A 24,887-nucleotide genomic window follows, 5' to 3' on the forward strand; every position below is an offset into this window, starting at 1 on the left:
GCAGCTGCCCAGGGCACCATGAAATTTGGAGCAATCTGGTGGTGCCCTAAATTTCATGGTGCCCTATGTAGCTGTGTATGAGGCGTATGCCTAAGGACGGCTCCGGTCGGCGTATACTTTCTCCAGTAACTTGCCAGTGGCAACCTCTCGTCTGATATGAGGAGCAGCAATATTGCTCAGAATTTTTGATAGTGACTGATTCTGAAGGATTTAATGTATTCATTTTCAGTTAACTGAGGTAGTTGCATGCAGAAATCTGAGACAGCATGCCAGCTAGGCAAGTCTATTGATAGGGAGACTGGGCCCAGGGAGTCTAACTGGGTGACTTTGTTTGAAGACAGAACCTGAAGACAAGGATGGAGTCCTGCCAAAAACTTGCCAGACAACACTCTTTTTAGTACCTTGTTTTCTTTTGTTTTGGGACTTTTATACAGAAGAAGGGATGGAACTGGAGAATGGCTTAGTTGGAAGGCTTGGGTTCCACAGTACTGGACCCTGCAAGAGGCAGTGGCCAACCATTAGAGAACCACTGGAGCAGTATGAGTAGTGTCATACTGGGCTGAAAGGGGGTGCTGCGTATGCCATTTGGTGGTATGGGAAGTGCATGAAGAGATCAGAGGCATAAAGGCACATAGAGCTTAGAGGCAAAGTCAAACAAGAACAGCACAAGGAGCTGCAGCTGCTGTGGCAACCAATGCAAGCTAGGATAATGCCCACCATATGTAAAAATGCAAGAATTACAATGGATTACATCACTTTGAAAGAGTTTGCAAGTACCTGCAGTCTGTGCATAGTGTGGACAAAGGGTATCATGATAGCACCATTAGCTCAGCGGCGTAATGGACTATGCTGAAGCACAAGATGAATGAACTATCGATCTGAAAACAAATGGGACATTTATTATTTTTAAATTGGACACCAGTCCGACAGTAGAAATACTGCTAGTAACTCTCAAAGAAAAGCCACAGACAGTGAAGGTATATGGCTAAAACATGTGGTCTTCAGTGGTGAGTTTATTCCCACTAGAGGAGTATGTGAACTTCATGTACAGGTAAATAACAAACTGAAAAAGATACAATCTGTAATAGTACCAGGGGAAAGAGTATCCATTGTTGGGCTCAAGATGGGTCAAGCCCTTGGTTAATTCTTGTTAATTCTTTTAGGAGAATTTATATAAAGGATGTGTTTAATTTCATTTGCTTTTTAAAATATATATATATATATATATATATATATATATATATATAAACTTTAAGACAGAGTTGGAAAGTTATGAACATACAATACAATGAATTTAATTAGAATGTTGTAGTTTGAAAAATAAAATTGAAAACCAGACAATTCAGAAATAAAATGCTCCAAACAATTTCTATACCTTACTATCATGTATACTGTCCACATAACATCATTATGGGTATATGGTAAGCATCATAGCTACTTTTCAATTTTTAAATGACTAAGGGAAAATACTGTATTACACTGTAAGCTTATCCATTCAGTCCCCTGTGTGGAATAAGCAATCCAGGAGAATATTTCCTACCATGAGCATTACTGGTTATGATTAGTAATTCCAGGATTAAGTTCCCCTGATTCTGCAGATACTCAACTATTTGTTTAACCCTCACTGCAAGTAGTTCCATTGTTTTCAAAGGGATTATTCACATACTTAGAATTAAGCTTGTGTGGAAATCTTTACAGGATAAAGGCTTTTGTTTATCGCCTGTTTTAGTATGAGATACTTTGGGACCAGAATGTGTAGCTTAGATGGGTTAGGGTGGATATCAGTCCTGTGTGTGAGTGGTAGAGTGAATAATAAATTTATAGTGATGTTGCTAGGCTATTGAGAGGATGGGGCAATATATAAAGTAAGACATGAAAATGTTGTGGTATCAACTATTGTGGGAAGATTTATGCAAGGTAAGAGGTGAGATGTTATCGTCTCTGCCTTGTAAAGGGCAGGTGAATAGAAAGACAGTATTTGATTGAGGAGGTGGTGAGACTGCTGATGGTTCATACATTGGGAGATAGAACATAGGATGGCAGAATGGAGGTATGGTTGTGCTAGGGGAAGTGCAGCAGAGCTACACTGTGTGGATGTAAGTGTGTCTCAGGGATCTACATGGATGGAGGCTGTGGATGCAGATTTTAATTTTTGTAACCTACACTGTTCTGATTCTTTAAAATGTATATATTGCTTGGCAATAGCCCTAATAGGTTTGGTGGGATTTAAAAATAAACATTTTATTTTATAATTGAAAGCGCAGCAAGCCAGCTCTAATAGGCATCACCTTTAAATAACCACATTGTCATAGTGCCTAGCAGTCCCCCCCCCACATTATAATAACCGAGCGCTGCCCCTCCTATGACAGACGCGTATACAAGTTTCTGGCTTTGCCTAGCAATTTTGACAACAGCGCGCAGCGGGTTGCCACGCTGCCTAGGGGAGACTACACTTCCCATGGGGCAGTGCTCCAGCTCGCTCCGCCGGCTGGCTGCGCACTGCACCCTGGGATGTGTAGTCTCCGCTTAGCGCCTCTCCCCCCCTCCCATTGGGCAGGGGCAGCCGCCCACACAGCTCTCGCGAGGTTTTTGAATCGCTCTGGTGTCGCGCGCGGTTTCCTCGCGAGGGCGGCCGCCTTGGCTGGGATGTTTGGTGCGGTCGCCATTCCCCTGTGTGACGTCATAGTGCATTGTTGTGAGAGTAGCGGAGCATCCCTCAAGCTGTCAGCTGTGCTGCTGCTGCTGCGGGAGCCCGAGCCCGAGCCGGCCCAGCCCCCTTCTCCTCCCCCCGCCCCGGGGGCTCCGGAGCTCCGCGCCCGTGTAGCCGTGTCTGTGTGGAGCCCCTCCGGGCCCCCCGCCCCCCGCACGCTCCAGTCCGCCCTCCCCCCTCCCCCCTAGAACCATCTCAATGAGATGCAAACATGAAAGACAAGAGGAAGAAGAAGGACCGCACCTGGGCCGAGGCTGCCCGCCTGGTAGGTGCCGCGTTCGCATAGTGCGGGCGGGCGAGCCCCCGGCGAGTGGAGGGGGCGGTCAGCCCCGTACAGACCCTCCTCCCCGGCTTTGTTGCAGTCAGTAGGGGATGTTGGAGTGAGCGTGCAGGGCTGGGTGAGCGAAGCGATTGACTCTTCGGGCGGTAGCGGGTGTAAGTGGCTGTCCCCCCCCCCTTACGTGGGAGTGTGAGGGGCTAAGGGGCTAGCCAGGTGAATCCGCCCCCCCGCCCCACACTGCGTGTGAAGTTCCCTCATCCCCTGGGGGCGCCTCCTTTCCCCTGGTGTGCGTGTGTGTGAAATTACCAGGGTAGCCCCTCTTGTAGTGTGTATATGTGAGAGAGACATAGCTCTCCCTTTTCCTTGTAATGTGTGGGGATATAGCTGCACCTTTCTTCAGTGTGTGTCGAAAAATATCCTCTGTGTGTGTGTGTGAGAGAGAAATTCCCTTCTCCTTCTCCCGTGTATTTGTTTCAAATATCCCAGAAAAGTCCTCCCTCCCCCTTTAAAATATATGTAAGTGAAAGATCCAAGGATTTCCCATCACTCCATTAGTGTGTGTAGGAGAGAGAATTATCCAGGGATTCCTCTCCACCCATCTGTGTAGAGAAATAGCCCAAGCAATCAATCCCACCCCTCAGGAAGCTATCTGGCTTTAAAGACTTAATGTGTTCCCAGAGGGCTGGGGAATTATTTGTCGCCTTCTCAGTATCTGTTTTATGTGACTTTGTTTTATTGTTCACTAAGTGTGTTAGGACACATCATTTACTTTGTGCTTCAGGACCCTTTTGTGTGAGTTCTCTCCATTCTAGGAATTTCACAGTGTGTGTGTACAATACAGCATGTGTGGTTGTACACTATAGTGCGTATGCCTTCCCTGAAGATGGGGTTGTTTCATGATTAAATGCGGTTATAGAAAGAGGACAGCTAGAAAGATCTGCTGCTGTTTATATTGAGTGGGTTTTTTTGGTTATTCATATCAATTTCATATTTTACTGATTGTTTCAACAATTAAATTAGTATCAAAAGAATGTGATCCTTTTCTTATGGTGCTAGTGCATGTCTGTTTTATTTATTTTTTGTTCTTAGAATGGCTGTGACGCACAGTCCTTCTTGAAAGGATGTGTCTTGTGGGACTATGGAGCATTACATAGGAATTTCAGCCTTTCAGTCCTTCCACTGCATAATTTATATCAAAATAAGAGGCAGTCCTAACTATAGATGTCACTGCCAGTGCCTCATAGGAGTCTTGCATTGATTGAACATATAAGGTTCATTGGACATGTGGCAAAAAATTACTACAGTTAGTTCAGCTTTAGCAAGGGTGGTCTGATGTAGGCACTTTTAGAGTTGAAAAATATGCCTGTCTAAAACAGGAAATGTGCCAGGCCCAAGGTTCTTACTTTCTCACTATTGTTTTTCCTTAACTCTGTGGATCCTGGTAAAGGAGTAAGAGTATTAAGAAGGCACTCTCTTCCCCAAACTAATGACTGGAATAGATGTTCCCAAACTCATTAACTTTATAGCTCTTTATGGTTGTTTGTGACTGTGGCTTGTGGCTGGCTTTTGTTGTATTGTAAGCTGGTAAACTTCATTAAAAGACGTTTAAAATACTTGGAATTCTATCCTAACATTAGTTTTGCATGTAAGCAATTGCTGTAGCTGCCACAGGGAATATAAGCCATCATGAATGGGAAAGGAGGTGGTCTGTGTAAGCAAGGAAAATCTCTGTTAAGGTGTAGTCAACTCTGTGGAAAAGTTCAATAGCTTCTAGAACATAGATTGATCTGATGTAAATAGGGAAACTCTCTCTGTTTGAGTCGCATTCTTTTTCTTACTCGGAACAGCCTTGATTGTGTAAACCTACTAGGACTGGTAGTTACTTTATATGAAGAGTGAGTGATGAAGCACGTTGCCTGTTGTACAAAATGTTGTTCAGCCTCCCAAAGTTACTAAATTATCCAGAAGCTTGTCTATAATCTGTTTTCTATATTACTTATTCACAGACTGCGTGCTTTGACCCTGATTATGCATCTGGATCTACTAGTGCAGGGATTCATGCTCGCAGATCTTTATTGAGGCCAAATCTGTGGAGTACTTATAGTATTTTATGTAAAGGACCTGATGGTTCATTATGATTCCATTTTCTTGGAATACATCAATAATGTATTACTGCAAGGCTTGATTAAATCAATTTCTTTCCAACGACAAGTAAAGAATGAAGTGATTGATACATACTCACAAGTAATGACTCAGGAGCTAGCTAGATCAATATATGTGTTATACAATTGATTGGCTTCTGAATTTCTTTATTTTTAAGAATAGGAAGGTTGAATTAATAAGTTATAAATACTGATACCCATTTTTTATATTTCCTATAAAAAGACTACAAGTGTGTTAAGCTTGTAAAGTGAATTACTCCCAAGTTATGAAATAACAAAGTTAAGATTGTAAGATAACCTTAACTCTGCTCCCTTGTGTGTGTTTATGCATTACAGTACAGTCTCAAAATGATATGTTCATGCACTATTTTTTCCATAGTACCTCTAGCTGACACAATACAGAATGGGGACAGTGCTCAGTGAATGAAATAGCTGTTGAGTTTTTCACTTTGTCCTCTTTGTTCCTCCCATGTGTGGCCTCATGCTTCATGTACTGCACATTTTCCAAACTGTGGACTAACTAAAATGTTTTTTCTCTTATTTGCTTTTATTTGACACTCATCACTGTAGTACCTGAGAGCCTTGCAAATGTAAATTGATTTAGCCTTACAACACGCTTGTGAAGTTAAGTATTATTATTATTTATTATTTTACCTATGCAGAACCAAAGCACAGAGAGATTAAATGTGTTGTGCCAGTTTGCATAGGAAGTCTCTGAAAGAGGCAGAAAAAGAATGCAAATTCCCTGGGTTGCAATCTAGTTCCTTAGCCCTAAGCTATACACTAGTCATGGTAGAAGTGGATATAGTGGTGTCCTTAGCATCCTCACTTCAGACTCATATGTCCCATACAACAGTTACATAGAATAAAGCAGGGTTAATCTGGATCCTGAACCCATATCATTACACAGCCCTGTCTTATTCCTTGTTCAGCATGCACAATGAAAGAGGCAACAGTTCTGCAGAAAAAATTGTAAATTACTTTATAATAAGACTGTTTTGTAATGCATATATCCAAGTGATCAGGCTTAAGTTTGATAGGCAACCTTACATTTATCATTTCTTGATACTTGAATAAATCGTCTTTGTCATCTTGACATTCTTGTAATGTTTTCTGTATAGAGTCTTAATGGAAGAAGAAACTAACAAATGCGACTATAGTGAGCTGTTCTCTATATCACATTAAAATGTTTTATACTGTGCAGTCAATAAGGCAGGAACCCTGGAGACATTCCTTGACCTGTATTTTTTGGAGGATGGCAGGGTTCCTTTGAGGTCTAACTTCTTTCCATATGTAGCACCCCACCTCTTTCCTCACTCACCTCCACTAATCAGAGAGAAAAACATAGCACTTTATAAATGAGGGAGGGAGGACAGAGGAGGACAGTACAGCTGAACTGTTTTGGCTCATATATTCTTTAAACTTAGTTGTTTGTTTGCTCAGAGAGAGCAAACCTGCCAAATTTCAGGAAAAAGCTTAAAAAGAGTGAAAAAGTTAAGGCAACCGAAAATGACACCATTGAATGGAAAAGCTTGTGCCTCCTCAGTTGTAGGTGTTCTTAAGACCAATATTATAAGTCTTGTAATATTAATTTCTGTCCTATACTAATTTGGTGCCTTGAGTTGGATTTTCCAAGTTCATTGGTTGCACAAGACATACGCAGTACAGATGCATCACAAAAGAATTGATTGTAGACCAGCTGTTAATATGTTTAGTAGATGTCATAAGCCATCAGTTCTGGTAACTTTTGTCTCTATGTAGTTTCACATTCTGACTTCATCAGTCACTTTAAAATTGAGGAAGACTCTAAAATAATGAAATGAATGTAGATTTATAAATGCGTGGCTGTTGGGAATGAATGGATCACTTGGAAAGTTTCAACACAAATTTGAAGTTAAACTGAAGGGGTTTGTTCTTTTGAGGTTCAGTCCTTCAGTGGTATAGATCGGAGTTGTCATAGAACAACACTCAGCCATTAGTTATGGCTGCCAGGCATACTGCTTTACTTAAGACCCAGATAAGTAAAATAGGCTTGAAGGGAGCAGATGCTGCAGGCCGGTAAACCCTCAAGACCAGTGTGGCCAGTATATTTCATGAGGCATTGAGCATCTGCCTATAAAGGATGGTGTTTTACCAGAACTGTTTGAAAGAATTTCTGTGAATAACTTGCCCTCATCACTGTCCTTTTTGTCTTTATTCTAAGCTCAGCTCTAAAGCATACTTAAACTATAATTTCCACTTGATAGTGGGAGTATCTGAAAATTCTGAAACTGGTAGATATTCACATCACTTACGTTCACTAGATTACCCTCTGCATGCCTGCTTTTCCTCCTCCAAGCCCTATTCATAATTAAATGAATGTAGAGGTTTGCTCCAATTGCTTAGCATTGTGCCTGTTTTGCTGTATTATGCAGAATCTTCTTGGTGCAGGGGATGAGCGAACTGGGGTGTTCTAGTGTTTCGGTTCTGAGTATTTCTTTTTGTGGCTTCCTGGCACTACAGGTCTTAGTTAAGAATAAATTATTGTTCCTACGTAATAGTTGAAATTAAAAGACTTAAAAAAGAAGTAGCAAGTTTGTATGCCAATTAAAGAATTTGCTATTTTAAAAAATAACTACTTTGGAGATGTGGTTGTTAGCCTGTGTGTTTACATTTAATGTGGCTGCCTGTCCAAATCTGCTTACTGGTCACTTGTCCTCTGTTCTACTGAGAATGTGTAGTTGAAGTAGCTCATACAGTGATATGGAATTATATTGCAGTGTGTCTTTATATTTGAAGCCCACAAATGGGACCAAAAATCAGAATAGTAACATGTAATAATGTCTTTTGATTTTTGTCTCCAGTCTTCACTCTTGTTACTATAAACACAGTTTAAAACGTTACGAAAGGAAGTTCATGCATTTCTAAAAATGGGGATTTGACATGACTTTGTTTTACTACACTAAGGGTTTCTTTGTTGTTGGCTTAACAGAGACCTACTGTTATTTCCATATTTCTTCTAAGTTCATTCTTTTTTAGACATGCAGAAATATTGCTGCTTCGGGAGGTTTTGATGGCCTTTCACTTTGATCCACAATCAATGTTGCTTTGAAGATCTGTGGGTTTTTTTAATGTTATTTATTTGCCCTAGAGCTTTCTCGGATTTCTTTTTTTTTTATTCAAAGCAACTGCTGCACTTGTTAGGTAGCACAACTCCTCCATCTATTTCTTTACCTTCTGTGGTTGCATGTACATAGCAGCACCACTTTTTGTTAGTATTGAGTATTCTAGAGATTAGTAGATTAAAAAAAAGATTTAAAAAGGTGAACTGCAAATAAGATGTAAATTTAATGTTCTTGTCCAATATGTGGACAGTGATCCTATTAATTAGAATGAGAGACATTAATCTTATAAACAACTAAGCCTTACCTTTTTCTCTGAGATGTTCTGAAGACATGTCTATCTTAATCAACTGTGTTGCCTCAGGTACCAATGAGGTACTCTAGAGCCTGGAGCCAAACCTCTGAATATAGATATTGAAGGAAAGAGGAATATGTTATATGATTTTAAAGTAATTTGGAAAAGTACACAAAGCCCTTGAAAGAGCCTCAGCTCCCTATAGATGGGTTCAGTGCTCCAGAAAGCTTCCTTAGTAGTTGTAAAAAGAACAAGAGTACTTGTGGCACCTTAGAGACAAACAAATTTATTTCAGCATGAGCTTTCGTGAGCTACAGCTTACTTCTTCAGATGCACAGAATGGAACACAGAGACAGGAGATATTTATACATCCTGTCTGTGTGTTCCATTCTGTGCATCTGAAGAAGTGAGCTGTAGCTCATGAAAGCTCATGCTGAAATAAATTTGTTAGTCTCTAAGGTGCCACAAGTACTCTTGTTCTTTTTGCGGATACAGACTAACACGGCTGCTACTCTGAAACCTTAGTAGTTGTGATATCAGAGCATGGGGTCCAATGGAGTATTGTAGAGAATCAGGAGCCAGATGTCTGTGAATTCACAAGACTCATAGACTTTAAGGTCAGAAAGACCTGAAATAAGAACAGAAAAGGGCAAATTTGGATTGTGTATGGGTGCAATCCTGCAAGATGCTGAGTTCCTGTCTGGAGTGCTTTCAGTTTCCTTTGTTGTGATTTGGAGTGGAGCCTGCTCAGCATCTCCCAGGAGGTCCTCTGCACATAGTCTGATCTGGCCTTACATGCTGAATGCCTATCTTTGCCTTTTCAGTGAGGGCATTCAATCAATATGTATTACTGAAGTCAATGGAATTTACTTTTTATGTTTGCAGGTCACCTTCAGATAACACCCATGCGCTAAACTATTTCCTGTTACATACAGCATCTCATTTCCTCTTCTAGTTTTCTGACTTAAAATCTAGTAATGTCATCTCGCATTATGTAAGGATAAACATACTTTTATAAGCAGTTGTCTACTCCCCCATCCCAGATGTTGCATTCTGAGAATTTTATATATATATATATTTATATATATAATAAATATATATATATATAAAATTCTCAGAATGCAACATCTGGGATGGGGGAGTAGACAACTGCTTATAAAAGTATGTTTATCCATATATATATATATATGCTATTTGATAGCAAGGCAACAAGAAAATTGTTTTTTTTTTTTAAATTTTGTCTGTGTTGTGTGATTCCCTGAAGGCCCCAGTCAGTATCAGGGCTGTATTGTCTAAATGAAGGCGTGATCCCTGACCCGAAAAGGTTAAAACTTAAATTGAAAGGAGGCACAGGTGAGTGTTTTATAAAACAATCAATGAGGGAAGGAGGATGAAGTAACATTGGCTAACTGTGAACAGCTTGATGATTCTGAATCATTTGGATATTTTTAGTAAACAAGCTAATATTAGCCATCCATGATGTAAGTGGTCGATAGCAAAAGATGGTTTTGAGGTAGATGTTGTAAAATTGTTCTGGTTAGTTCTGGGAAGGCTTTCCTTGCACAAAGAGTAGTGTGTAAGAAAGCAGAAACGTGGAAGAAGTAAACAAATGGGTGGTTTGTGGACTGGCATAACTAGTGAAATAGGAGGGCAGGATACAATATAAGTGATGAGGAACAAACAATAGGTAGAGATGGATAGAGTGAAGGGCATGAGGATTAAATCAAGGTATAAATGTAATGCAGTTGAAGATAAGACAGAGGACAGGTTAAAAAAAGGATGTGATATAGAGCAATGGGTTAGAAGATTTTAGTGGCTACGTTTTGTATGGATTGGAAGGTGATCAGCACATATCTGAGCCAATGTATTTATCATTTGATGAGCTGATTTTTTTGGAAAAAAAAGAACTTCAAGCTGCTTTCTTCTTTTCACTTTAGTTGGCTCTCTAAAAATGGATCTTCTTAATTGTTTTTCTTCAGGCATCTGTTACAGTTAGTGTATTTTGGAGTTACTGTCTAATGATAAGAGTAGATGTGTTTGAAAAAGAACAAAGATCCCGTCCACCCATTCATGAGGTTTTCTGCCATGCTTAGGTGCCGCTTCTGTCTAATATACCACCATCAAGATTCTTTATATTACTAACATTTTAAGTGATTAAAATGTGGGTTATATTTAAAAATATTTTTCACCATCTATACATTTTTCTGTTTTTATTTTGGTTAGTTGGGCTATGAAAATAAACTGGTTAAGTTCACTGTTGTTCACATGCACTAGCAGAGTACTGCAATGTCTGAGTTGCAAGGCCTTTAGGCCAATGTTTAAATCTGGAAAACAAAACAAAAGAAAAAAAATCCCTACTGTCTAAACTTTGGGCCTGACCTACATAAATGTCCCTGTAACAGAAAATGAAGTTTGATGCCTGATGTGTGTGTTAGGAAGTGCTCCTGAAAGTCACAGATGCAGAGAGAACTATTGGTTTAAATTTAAAAGAACACTGCACCTATCTGCTCTTCTCAGCATTCTTAAAGCTTGCATGTTAAGAAACCCCTTATGTATTACTTGAAGTGCCATTAAAGGCTGAAGTTACTCAGATATTGAAGTAAGTGTGTGTGTGTGAGAGAGAGAGAGAGAGCGCTCTGGGAAGTCTAGAAAACTTCCGTAAGTACTAATGTTCCAAAAACCTGCATTTAGACATATATTCATACAGAATTTGTTTGTGGTAGGCATATTATAAAACCTGTTTAAAGTATTCTGTATTGTTGTATTCTGCCACATACCTATCTCTTATCTCTTGAACTTTAAAATGAAAACTAGCATGCCTCTTCTGTGTGGGAGCAGAAGTATTGGCAAAGGGTCAGGGAAAAGTGGCAGAGAGGACTTGGAGAACTGCAGTGGGGGAAAAGATGCAGAGGTGTGCACACACAGTATGAAGTGGAACAAAAAAAAATAATTTCCCAGGAGGAAACCAAAATTCCATGATAAGCGAGGGAGAGAAATGGAAAGAGAGCGAGAAATTAATTCTCATAATTTTGGGAAGACACTTTTTTGGACTGTCAGCTACTTATTTAAGTGAAGTAGTAACACAATGATCTCAAATAAGACTTCCCTGCTAACTTTTTGTTTTCTTCAGGTATTTGGTATTATGAAGTATGGAGATTAAAACAAGAATCCTGTCCTCTGTAGAAACTATTGTGACACTCTGTACCTCAGGGGAACACGCTGCACCCCCATGTTCATCCTTATAAAATGATTGTGTGGTATCCAATGTAAAGTTTGTCATGTCGGGTGTCTTTGGAAGGCTCATGATGCACTGAGCATTGTTGTTTTAGTAATGTTATAGGTTGTAATTTCATGTATATAGTTATGAGGCTCAAAATGTCTTCTCATGTCTTAAAACAAGCCCAGGCAAAAACTCCCCCAGAGCAGAGGGGCAGTTCACACCTCATCAGGGCATGTGTGGAACAAACTCAGCCCAGCCTCACAGGAACAAAGCCAAGAGGGAAGAAAGAACATGATAAAAAGGGAGAGGGACATTTGCCATACTCTCCCTCTCTTTCACCTCCATCTACAGACACCACCACCAAGTGACTGAAGGGCTGCTCGAACGGGAGAGTCTGGCTGAAGAGCAACCAGTTAGCCTGTGGTGAGACGCATCCAAGTTTGTAAGGGCACTGAAAGTGTTAAGATCAGCTTACAATGCGTTTTGCTTTTATTTCATTTGATCAGATCTGACTTGTTGGGCTTTGGCTTATAATCGCTTAAAATCTATCTTCATAGTTAATAAATCTGTTTATTCTACCTGAAGCAGTGAGTTTGGTTTGAAGTGTGTCAAAGACTTCCTTTGGGATAATAAGTCTGGTACATATCAATTTCTTTGTTAAATTGACAAACTCATATAAGCTTGCAGTGTCCAGCAGGCATAACTGGACACTGCAAGACAAAGGTTTCTAGGGCTGTGTCTGGGACCGGAGATATTGGCTAGTGTCATTCAGTTGCAGAATCCATGCAGCGGCTGGCCAAAAGTGCTCACTCACATAGCTGGGAGCAGCTTACATGCCAGAGGCTGTGTGTGAACAGCCTAGGAGTGAGGGTTCTCACAGCAGAGCAGGGTAAGGCTAGCTCCCAGAGTCAAGGGTTGGAGTGACCTAGTAGATCACAGGTCCAGATAACACCAGGGGAACGTCACAACTGTAATTAGAACTTTTTTCTGGGAAATGAACTACTGTGTTTCTTATTACATCACATTCCAAGTAATTTTAGGATAATTTGCCTTATCCATTTCAACTAAGAGGAGATTGGAAAAGTAAAAAAAGAAAATCAACCAGCCCTTTAGAAATAAATGAAAAGACCCACTTGTCTTATGAAATATTTTCCTCTCCTTTGAGTGATAGGCAATCCTTTCTACTAATGGAATTTTCAGAGTTGGTGTCACCTGATCTTGTTCAGATTGCTTCTAGAAAAGCAATGCTTATATGTGTACCTGTCTTGGAATCTCTTTTGCAGGATGAGACTACTGCTGATTTTTGTTTAATAACCAGAAATACTGATGTATTTTCTTACCGTTGAAGAATATAACATCGAAATGTTCCACAAATATATTTGTATTTATGGGTCACAATATCTGGAACAGTTTAAGGTAAAAGGCTCATCTAGCCACTGCATTTTACTGCCTTATAGACAGAAGATGAACTGGATAGCTACACTGGAGGCCAGTGCTGATGCATCATAACCTTTGTGCAAAGTGACCTTTCATCTTTTTGTTAACAGGATTTTTTAAGGAAACATGGTTTTCTACAACCACAGTCATTGGAACTAAGACTGCAGGCTGTTGGGGAGTCTGTGTAACTTGCATGGGATTTTGGTAATGAATGTTTTGACTCTATAGCTCTGATGCATGTTAGAATTCTTTTCAGAGCTTTTGTGAATAGGCAGGGGCCTTTTCTTTTCTTTTCTTTTCTTTTCGGATACCAATTTTACAATAGTGTTCCATATCCTTAAAATAAAAATATTCTGAGATTGCTCCATTGAGCAAGAGAGTTCATTTTGTGGTAGAGCACCAATAGAATTGAAGGATAAAAGACAGTTAAATTTTTTCCTGTGGACTGCAGTTGATTTTAAATCATCATCCTTCCCATGCTATCATATGTCACTTAGGGCCTGAGCAAGGCTCCTCTATAACTGTCTATCCTGAGCCACACTGTGTATGTTCTCTATGTTGTTAGGTCCCGTAGATTTCCTGCTTTGAGTAGTGTTCGATGAAGGTATTCTTTCACTTAGCCCCTTTTGCATGTTCTTTCAGCTGCCCAATGGCACGCTTGCCATGGCAGATGCTCTGACTTTATTCTTAACACATGTCCTTTGTATTTCCATCTTTTCCCCCCCCGGATAACTTTAGAAATCAGGAGGTGTTAAACTCTTGACAAATTTTGGCATATGGTATTTCATTTACTATCTTATATTTTTCTAAGGTATTTGCTTTCAAAGACATGTAGACATCTGTCTCTGGTGACTTTCCAGCTTTCACATCTGTATGTTAAGATGGAAATAACTCAATAATTTTGAATTGAAGAGTCATAGTTTGGTTGATAAGATAAAATCTATAAGTTATCAGATGTTGTGGAAATTGGTGAATGCAGTTGCTATTTTGCCAGTTGGTGATATTATTTCCTTCTGGATATCCCCCTAGGCTTTCAGGTTACTGAGCTGACTCATTTGTTTAACCCCCAACTTGTAGGACCAGTGGGCTGCTTTTAATCTGAACCTTACCCTTTGACCTGTATGGCTTGGATGGCCCTACCAGGAGTAACTCCTCCTGGCAAACTTCTCAGGGTCATCAAAACACTCAAGTCTTCCACCATGTCACAGTGTAGTATCCAGGTAAGGCCACATTATTGAATCCACCAGAGAAATTCCTTGATTTCCTGGGACTATGAAAAAATAAAAATTCATACTGAGCATTCAGAAAAGTCTTAATTAAAATGTGAAAAGACTAGTGCTGTGCTGAGAGTAGGAGCTGCTAATGTTTACCTCTGTGGTTCCAAAAAAGGGCTTACTTTAGGATAAAACTCCCCTCACAAAAGGCAGATGTATAGTTCAAGTAGGGCAGAATGAATCTGCTATTGAGTAAATCATATGTTAATTACCTAATGGACGTGTTTTGCCCTTTCTTGGTTTGCTTTTCTTTGATGCTTTCACCTGCCAGAAAACAAAAAAGGCCTTCGCTGTTCAAAGTAGAATGAAGATAGGACATTGAGAGATAAGGCAGTAAACTAGGAGAGCCCTAAAATAAAGCTCATCTCTTGGTTGAGCAGGAAACCCAGTTGTGTGAAAATGATGTACCTATAACCTTCCCGGCCGTAAAAGAAAATCCTACGTACCCCCTCATCTACAAATTAAAATATCTACCTTGTTTGTGATTCATAGTTTTGTGGCATGCAGGCTGATTTATTGCACCTCAAATTTCCCATTAGTGTGTGCCGAGTTCTTGTTTGATCTGATTTTCGAGTTGAAGCAGGCTTATGGCCTATGCGAAGAGTAATCCTTCCTGGAGCTCATGGCTGCCGACAACTTGTGACCTATCCTGAGTGCTTTCAGGTTTTACTCAGATAGGTAGACAAAATGTGCATCTTAATTTTGGGCTTAGGGTTACAAACTGTTGGTATAAGAATCACATCTTTATCTCTGTCTCACTATCACCTCTGTAATTCTGAAGTCAGAGTTCATCTTTGTTCCTTGTCCATGAGGCCCTATTTAATTGTTCTGGCTATTGAAGATTGATAGCTTTTATTGAGTTTAAATCTCTAAGGGAAACTTCTGTTCAGCTGGTAAACCAGTCTGTTGATTTTGCTTTGTCAGCTATGTCAATGCAATGTCTCCCAACCATACTGTCATGGTACATCCTCCTCACAGTAATGTTGCCTTGTTATATGGCTGATCTGTGTAAGTTACTGATCACATCAGAGAATTTTTGAAAACTTTATGCTTGAGCTTCCTGAGGCCCTTATCGAGGATAGTGTGGATAAAGATATGCTCCCTGTGGAAAACTGGTAATGCTTATCATTTCGTGTGTCCCAAAGGCAAAAAATTATTTCCTAGAATTATTTTTTGAGCCACAGATTAAATGATAGGTGTGGTCTAGCAGTAACCAGAGAAGGAGAACTTCTCCAAAAGAACCCGGCAATTCACCTCCACAAAACAAATCTGCTCCCCTTCATCCAACCTTGTGATTACCCATGCATTCCAAGCACTTACAAGTCACCACAATTGTAATCAAAAGGATTTTCTGCCGTGAGGAAGAGTGGGAATGGGAAAATACCATACTCTTTGTGTGTATTATAAACAACAATCAGCCCAGAATGAACGAACAAACAAACAGAATAACTGCTGGTATAAGGTGCCATGAAAGGTTTTGTTTTTTTTTTAATTGCCAGCAGTTTGGGATGGTCAGATTAGGGTTGCAAACCCTCCAGGATTGTCCTGGAGTCTCCAGGAATTAAAGATGAGTCTTTAATTAAAGATTGTCATGTGCTGAAACCTCCAGGAATCCCTCCAGCCAAAATTGGCAACCCTAGGTCAGATTGTTCTCAAATAGAAAAGTTGTAAGTTATGCAGGTCTTCCCAATAAAACCTTTAGGGCATTTCCCTGTTATATAGACACACCATCATGTGTTCTATCTGATCTATTGGTACCTTGCCAAACTCTTGTTCGTAATGGGTTTGAAACAACACATTATTTGCCAAACTTTATACGAACATCCCTAGGTTCCACCCAAATAGAGCCCGTTTCTGTTACAGCTAGTATACTTTAAAGCCAGGTGGGGGAAGACAGTAGGAAGATTAGAATTAAAAATGAACAAGGTATGTGACTCGAACAAAATAATCATGGTTTGGTGTGGTACAAAATACTGATTCTCCCTTGCTTGAGAACCTTGCATGAGTAACTGACAGCTGTACCATCTGCGAGTAAGATGATGTTCCCCAACTCATGGCAATTAAAACGTCATAGCATCCCACACCGTCATGTATTTTATTTTATATCCAGCTGGTATTGATGACTAATCTCTTAAGACTTTAATTGTCTCATGAGGAGAGGTGGAATAATTCACAGTAGCCCTTTCCTTTCCTCACTCATAAAGATAAATGTCATAAAATGATGGCTGATCATTGTTATGACACTAACCATTTTATATTTAACAAAGATAGCAAAATCCCACTGGCAGCTAACAAAAGAATTCTCTCTATATATGTGGCGCGAGAAGGCTATATTTCTCTAATTCAAAAATGTGACTTTCTTGTCTACTTTTGGAGCATTTAAAGTATTATAATTTGATTGTACCAGTGAATTGACTAAATACAGGGATATGATATCACAATTCAAATTGATTTCAAGTCAGTTTTGAACATTGTTATCTTGAAAACCCCCAAAGTCCCTTTCATTTGTAATATCAGCTCCCTCGAAAATTGAATAATTCCCCCCTGAATAAAACCAGATGATGGCTTTCATTTCACTTTTCTTTGGAGGGATTTTCCTGATGAGGGAATTCAGATGCTTTATTTTTTTGGTGGGGGGAAAAGTCACTTCTTCCATCCTGGTTTTAGGGTATGTCTACATCTACAATTTTGCAGCGCTGGTTGTTACAGCTGTATTAGTACAGCTGTATAGGGCCAGCGCTGCAGAGTGGCCACACTTACAGCAACCAGCGCTGCAAGTGGTGTTAGATGTGGCCACACTGCAGCGCTGTTGGGCGGCTTCAAGGGGGGTTCGGGGAACGCGAGAGCAAACCGGGGAAGGAGACCAGCTTCGCCGCGGTTTGCTCTCGCGTTCCCCGAACCCCCCTGCAAACCGCAGGGAAGGAGACCTGCTTGCTCGGGGGTTCGGGGAACGCGAGAGCAAACTGGGGAAGGAGACCAGCTTCACCGCGGTTTGCTCTCGCGTTCCCCGAACCCCCCTGCAAACCGCAGGGAAGGAGACCTGCTTGCTCGGGGGTTCGGGGAACGCGAGTGCAAACCGGGGAAGGAGACCAGCTTCGCCGCGGTTTGCTCTCGCGTTCCCCGAACCCCCCCTGCAAACCGCAGGGAAGGAGACCTGCTTGCATGGGGGTTCGGGGAACGCGAGAGCAAACCGCAGGGAAGGAGACCTGCTTGCTCGGGGGTTCGGGGAACGCGAGAGCAAACCGCAGGGAAGGAGACCTGCTTGATTACCAGAGGCTTCCTCAGGTATGCTGGGATACCTGCTTATTCCACGGAGGTCAAGAAAAGCGCTGGTAAGTGTCTACACTTGATTACCAGCGCTGGATCACCAGCGCTGGATCCTCTACACCCGAGACAAAACGGGAGTACGGCCAGCGCTGCAAACAGGGAGTTGCAGCGCTGGTGATGCCCTGCAGATGTGTACACCTCCTAAGTTGCAGCGCTGTAACCCCCTCACCAGCGCTGCAACTTTGTGATGTAGACAAGCCCTTAGTTTTCCTTGTCCTGACCTTCTGTGTTGCACCTCAGCCATCCATCCTCCAGGCACACACACTTTGGTCATCCTTATAAGGATAAAACCTACCAAAGCATGAACAAAGGTTCACTCTCTACATCAGTAACAACAGTTTAGCTCCCCATCTTTTCATGTTAGCCGACAGGCAGCAATACAGGGAACTGTACTGTGTAGCTGGCGATGGGAGAGAAAGAGAGAAAACACTAAGTCTTGCAAGGATAAGGAATCTCTTTACAAAGACTGAGAGAATGTAAATAAACTTTTCATCCAGGCATCAAAATCCTGTACAATGAGGATAAATATTATATCTGTTTTACAGATGGGAGAACTGAGTCACAGAGAGGCTATGTGATTTGTTAACGGTCACGCAGTACCTCTTTCTATATTATTATTATTTATTATTATTATTTATTAATAGATGTGGTATAATGTAACAATCCTATTATTTATAAATAAAACCTTGTTATAATCAGCCCAGACCATGGCTATAAATCCTTAATTGTATTCATGCCTCACAATGTACCCATATTAGTCACAACACAAAATCTGCTTGTTTTATTAATTTCTTGGATAACCCTGATCTAGGAAAAGTATTTTAAAAGCTGATAGGAAGTACGTGTTTAGCTGCAGTATGTACCCCTAAACATATTTTATTCTTAATCCTATATGTTATAGTTTAGTATTTTTTCTCTCTGAAATCCTAGGTCTGTATCTGTAGGACACCATCTAACAAGATAACTCCTTGTAGGAGAGGAGTGGAAAGAAAACTGGCATAACTGTCTCCTCTTGTTAAATCTGGTACATTTAGAGAGCAGCCAGTAGGAATTCTGTTACTCACTTTGAAAGTACTCCTTAAACATTACATTTGCCTGAGGAAAGTAAGTGATGGAAGTGCGTGCACACGCACACGATTTCAGAAGACTCCCTCTTCACGTGTTTTGATTCTGACCATGTTGAAACATCAGTAGTACAGTAAACCTTTCAGTGTCTGAAAAAAAATCTATATTAGTTTGCGTTAGAGTGATATAACATATACAAAAAGTGAATATATTTAGGCTTTTGCGTGCTATTTTTCTCTCCATCACTCACATAGCAATCAATGTTAAGTCCCAAGCAGCCTGCGAAGATCTGCAAAAGGATCTCACAAAACTGGCTGACAGGGCAACAAAATGGTAGATGAAATTCATTGTTGATAAATGCAATGTTTAAATGCACATTGGAAAACATAATCCCAACTATACATATAAAACAGTGGGGTCTAAATTAGCTGTTACCGCTCAAGAAAGAGATCTTGGAGTCATTGTGGATAGTTCTCTGAAAACATCTGCTCAATGTGCAGTGGTAGTCAAAAAAGTGAACAGAATGCTGGGAATCATTAAGAAAGGGGTAAATAATATGACAGAAAATATCATATTGCTTCTATACAAATCCAAGGTACATCCACATCTTGAATACTGCGTGCAGATGTGGTCGGCCCCATCTCAAAAAAGATATAGTGGAATTGGAAAAGGTTCAGAAAAGGACAACAAAAATGATTAGGGATATGGAATGGGTTCTGAATGAGGAGCGATTAATAAGGCTGGGACTTTTCACCTTGGAAAAGAGACGACAAAGGGGGGATATGATAGAGGTCTATAAACTCATGACTGGTGTGGAGAAAGTAAATAAAGAAGTGTTGTTTACTACTTCTCATAACACAAGTACTAGAGATCACCAAATAAAAATAATAAGCAGCAGGTTTAAAACAAACAAAAGGAAGTATGTCTTTACACAATGCACAGTCAGACTGTGGAACTCCTTGCCAGAGGATATTGAGAAGGCCAAGACTACAACGCAGTTCAAAAAAGAACTAGATAAGTTCACAGAGGATAGGTCTATCAATGCTATTAGCCAGGATGGCAGGGATGGTGTCCCTAGCCTCTTTGCCAGAAGCTGGGAATGGGCGATGGGATGGATCACTTGATGATTACCAGTTCTGTTCATTCCCTCTGGGGCACCTGGAATTGGCCACGCTCAGAAGACAGGATACTGGGCTAGATGGACTTTTGGTCTGACTCAGTATAGCTGTTCTGATGTTCTTAATTTGTTCATAGTGTTTCTTTAGATAACAGAGGGGAAACAATATACAGCATAAAATACTGGCAGCTGATGCAGGACACAAGCTGTTGGAGTGGAAAGGAACAGTCTCAGTCACCTAAGCATGGTCGCTTTCTCCCCTTGTACAGGGTGTCTGCTCCAAAGAGGCATTCACCTCCCTTATGGATGCAGTTAAAGATCATGGCCATGAATTCAGGGCAGTTTTTAACCAATCTCTGATATGGTGGTGGGGTAGGAGGGCTATCTTTTTCTCTTTGCTCTCTCCACAGCAGAGCTTCATCCCAATGTAATGATTCATAGCCACAAACTGCATAGCACCCATGTTTGTCAGCTAACCGCATGCATATGTCACAGACTAGAACTCCCATCCTAAAACTCTAAACTCATAGCCCTCTGTCACTGGAACTAAAGGAACTCTCTGGAATAGTAACAGAGCTCATGCTATAGTAGAAATGGAAACAAAGCTCAGTGTTCATCAAGATATTTGCCTTTGACCCTGATCTTGCAAAGCAATCTGGTAGCATGGACCCTCTGCCTATGCAAAATCCTGTTATAGTCAGTGGGATGTGCCAGGGTCTGTGATAGCTCATCCCAATGCTGGTTCAGGATCTTAGTCATTTAGATACTTATCTTGTCTTACTAAGTAATAAAATAGGAAATGTACCCTCTACCTACTAGCCTGAGGGTTGATTTTACTCATTATGACAAAAAATTTTACTTGCCACAGCCTCTGCAATTTAAATGAATAAAACAGTTGTGCTGTTCCATTGTATATTGTATTTAATTGTGACATTTATTTATTTTGAATTCTAAATGCAAGTATGCCATTTATTTTGATTTTTCAAAGAGCCCTAGCTTCCATTACATGAGTTAAAGTGTGGCATTATAGAAAAAACATTATACTCAAAACTGATCCAGTTATCCCAGTCCCCCCAAAAAACATTAAACCAGCCAATCAAAGCAGCAGAACAGAGAAATCATCCATCCTACCGGAGAGCTTCATTCTCTGTCTTCACCTTCATCAAATGCCTAAGAAATTGGACAGGCCTTCCATGGCCTGAGGGTCAGAATACTGGAGCAGTTTCAGACCAAGATGGGGAGTACGTTCCACAGTTGATATTCTGACAGAAAACTATCTGCCAGCTGTTTGCCCCCAGGGCAACTGAAGGGATTGCAGCTCATGTGTCTCTGCCGACTATGGTGTTGTCTGTCTGAGCTTTTAGGGTGGCGTATCCTAAGTCACTAGGTCTTTATAGAAACCAATAGGGAGCCATAGTGGATCACGATATGTATGTGCAATGTACCAATCAGTTGTTAAACTTTGTGTTTGATATACTTGGAAACCTGAATGTACTATATATATATCTCTCTATCTAATTATGTTTTTATTACATCTTCATACTCTTCTTGGCTTCATTCTACTTTTTCATTTCTTTCCTATAATAATACAGGATTTCTCAATTTTTTTCACAGTATAGATCACATCCTTTTAAAAAAAAAAAAGAGTCTCTCAGGGACACTTCCCTTCCCATTCACAATTGTGTAACATCCCTATGGTAATTATAATTGTCCTTATGGAAAAGTAATACTAGGAAAGTTATTAATATATTTTTAGTGTCTTTTAATGCAGTTTAGCAGCTGGAAATGAAGAGAGCTAATATCATGTGACCAGTCAGCTATCTGTAAACCACCAGCAAGCAAGTAATCGTGGTGTACCTTCCTTTGTTGTCTTCATTCATCTTTTCCTCCTTTTACCTTTCACTCTGTTACATTCTTTTTTTCACATATTGTGTCCTCTATTTCTTCCCCTTTGTCTGTCTCTTCTTGCTTCTCTTATCCTCAATTCCAGCCCAAAATATTTCTCAAAATCTCTCTTCTAATCAATTTACTCATCAGTCCTCCCCTCACAACAGAAGGCTTTGAAGTTTTAGCAGAAACCTAATAGCCAGAAGGCTAAATCTGCTGACCAAAAACCAAAATGAAAGATTTGTGTGGGGCCTTCCTCCCTCCCCTACCCCCCACACCGCCGCCTGTGGCTGTTTAGAAAAAGGGCTAGGTAGTATCACTTCTACCTCCCTCCCAGCCTGTGGTGTTTGGGTTTTTTGGATGGTCTTTCCTAGTGTGTTGCTCTATTGTCATTGTGGTTTCTTGGACTGTAGCTTTGCCAAGCAGCAGCAATGAAATATATCTGATTCTTTTCAGTTTAGCTGCTGTTCACAGGGATCTGGATGTATCAGTGGAAAGCTTGACAAAGCTATGAGCAGCAGCAGAGCCGTGGGAACAACCTTGTCTGCTAGTTTAGGAGGACAGCACTGTATCGGTGTACGTTGGCTTCATGTTAAGAAATCTTTTTTCTGCAAACATAATGGCTGGATTCTACAGAAGTGGATGGTACTTGTCTGCGAAAGCTTCCTGCTTGCCACTGGAGAATAGTGTTCTTGAGTTCTGTGATTGCTAAAACTGTAGTTTGCACCACTGTCTGTTTTCTCTGTTTGTGTTGCTCCGTAATGGTTGAATTGCAAACAGTTGAGCAGATTTGATTATGTGCATTGAGGGCCAATTTTACACATACATTTAAAAAAACCTGGTGATATGTTACATACAGAGATTATCTCCCGGTTTCATTACTGCCAAACAGATTATAATGGTACAAAGTTGGGAGGCATTGTTAATACAGAGAAAGATTGGAGCTTTATACAGGAAGAACTAGATGATCCTGAAGACTGAGTAACAGAAATGGAATGAAATTTAATACTACAAAGTGAAGGGTCAGGCACTTAGGGTCTAATAAGAATTTTTGCTAAAAGATGGAGGTTTGTCAGTTGGAATTGACAGAGGGAGAGAGACCTAAGTGTGTGGTTGAGCACAGGATGTCCGAGAGTCACCAATGTAATGCAAAGAATGCAAATTCTATCCTAGGATGTATCAGGCAAGGCATTTCCAGTAGAGATAGAGAATTATTAAAGACATTGTGCAAGGCTCTGATAAGATCTCATTTGGAATATTGTGTACAGATTCTGTTTACTGTTATTCAAGAAAGACTAATTCAAACGGGAATAGGTGCAAAGAAGAGCTAGTAGTGAGGTTTGCTTGCTAGGATCATGTAGGTATCTCATACTTAATTCCCTGCCATTGCAGCAGCCTCAAGTATTGGTGCACTGTTATCCCTCCTATTCTGTGCCTTTGGCAAATAATAGTTTAATCTCCTTTGGGCTATGATACTTTAGTCTAAATTTGGTTGTTGGGTTTAGTGTGTGGGTGCTCTGACTGTTGGTCAATAGTATACAGGAGCATAGGTGCTGACTCTCTGGGTGCTCTGGGGCTGGAGCACCCCTGGGGAAAAAATTCAAAAGTGCCAATTTGTCTTCTGGACCATTAATGTTTATTAATAAGTCTGTTTTCTACTAGTATCTCTCAGAAGTGCTATGTGATAGAACCTGGGTTTGGTTCAGAGTCCTGGTCTCTTCACTCTCCAGATCAGCAGGGTATGGGTAGACTACTCAAGTATCTTGGTGACCTCTGTACTGAACCTTCAGTGATCTTAAGGATCTTCTTAGTAAGGGGTGAGCAACCTGCGGGCTGCACATGGTCCGTCAGGGTAATCTACTGGCGGGCCGCGAGACAATTGGTTTACATTGACCATCCATGGGCATGGCTGCCCACAGCTCCCAGTGGCCGCCATTTGCCATTCCTTGCCAATGGGAGCTGCACGTCCCTGTGGCCCGCGCTACTTCCTGCAGCTCCCGTTGGCTGGGAACGGTGAACTGTGGCCACTTGAAGCTGCGGGCAGCCATGACTTCGGATGGCCAGTGTAAACAAACTCGCAGCCTGTGGGCCGCACATTGCCCACCACTTTTCTTAGTCCTGCTTAGATGGTGAATTTCATTGCTAGTTATGCCTAATGTGGAAGAACAAAGGTAGGATACTCAAGGATACAGTGCAAATCATTTCCTTACTTCCGCGCCCTTAAGAAAATATGTTGGGTATATCCCAAAGAACTAGGGACAGGAAGACTCCTATTTTTCATGACTGTAATTTGACTTGCTCTGGGGTCCTAACTATTAACTATAATCCCAGCATTACACGTCATTGCCTAGGTCTAAGTAAATTCCCATTCAGAGGATATGAATGTTGGAGAATGGAGTTGGGAAATAGGAGAAAGATTTAAAACAGGTAAGGCTTCCTCCCTTGCCCTTCATTACCTTGTCTTATCAAGGTGTTCATAACTGCATTAAGCTATTGTCTTTTATTATTTTACATGTCTTAGTGGACAATTACTAGTTCAATTTTAATCTTTAGCATTATTGTGAAAAATCATGGAAATAGAATTTTTTTGTGGGGTGGTGGGTGCGCCGTGGAGGTATGCATTGTTGGTGCATGTATAAGTTCAGCCTGTTTGTTAGCTCACAAGCTTCTTGATAATATTGCTGTATGTGTGGTGTTCTGTACTGTCACCTCATCCTGTTTTCCACAGGTAGGTGGGGGAAATCATAAACCTTCATTGAACTGTTTCTTCAACTAATCACTTTTACTTTCTTCAAATAAGGTACTTTAATTAAGCCTGCTTAGTTTTTTTTCCTTACACAAGAAATACAGCCTAGTTACTGTATTTAGCTAAAATAGTCTTCTTAATAGTTATAAAAAACCCCAGACATACAGAAGACTGACATCTCATTCAATAGTATTCTAAATCAGGAATGTTTGCTCTTCACTTAAGGTAACTTTTGTGGTGTGTGTGTGTGTGTGGGTATTTGGGTG

General features: G+C 40.6%; 1 protein-coding gene across 2 annotated transcripts in view; it reads left to right on the top strand.

Moving 5' to 3' along the window:
* The first annotated feature begins 2,628 nt into the window (after positions 1-2,628).
* ASXL3 (ASXL transcriptional regulator 3) overlaps positions 2,629-24,887 on the top strand; it is a 149,681-nt gene continuing 127,422 nt past the window's right edge. Inside the window, exon 1 of one of the 2 annotated variants that reach the window (XM_050941900.1) lies at positions 2,629-2,975. In XM_050941900.1, the coding sequence (XP_050797857.1) occupies positions 2,922-2,975 (54 nt within the window). In that variant the 5' untranslated portion in view covers positions 2,629-2,921. The remainder of the gene's footprint in view (positions 2,976-24,887) is intronic. The other variant, XM_050941901.1, reaches the window with a different exon arrangement.

This window comes from Gopherus flavomarginatus, chromosome 2, assembly GCF_025201925.1.
Source record: "Gopherus flavomarginatus isolate rGopFla2 chromosome 2, rGopFla2.mat.asm, whole genome shotgun sequence".
In the NCBI taxonomy this organism is placed as follows: domain Eukaryota; kingdom Metazoa; phylum Chordata; order Testudines; family Testudinidae; genus Gopherus; species Gopherus flavomarginatus.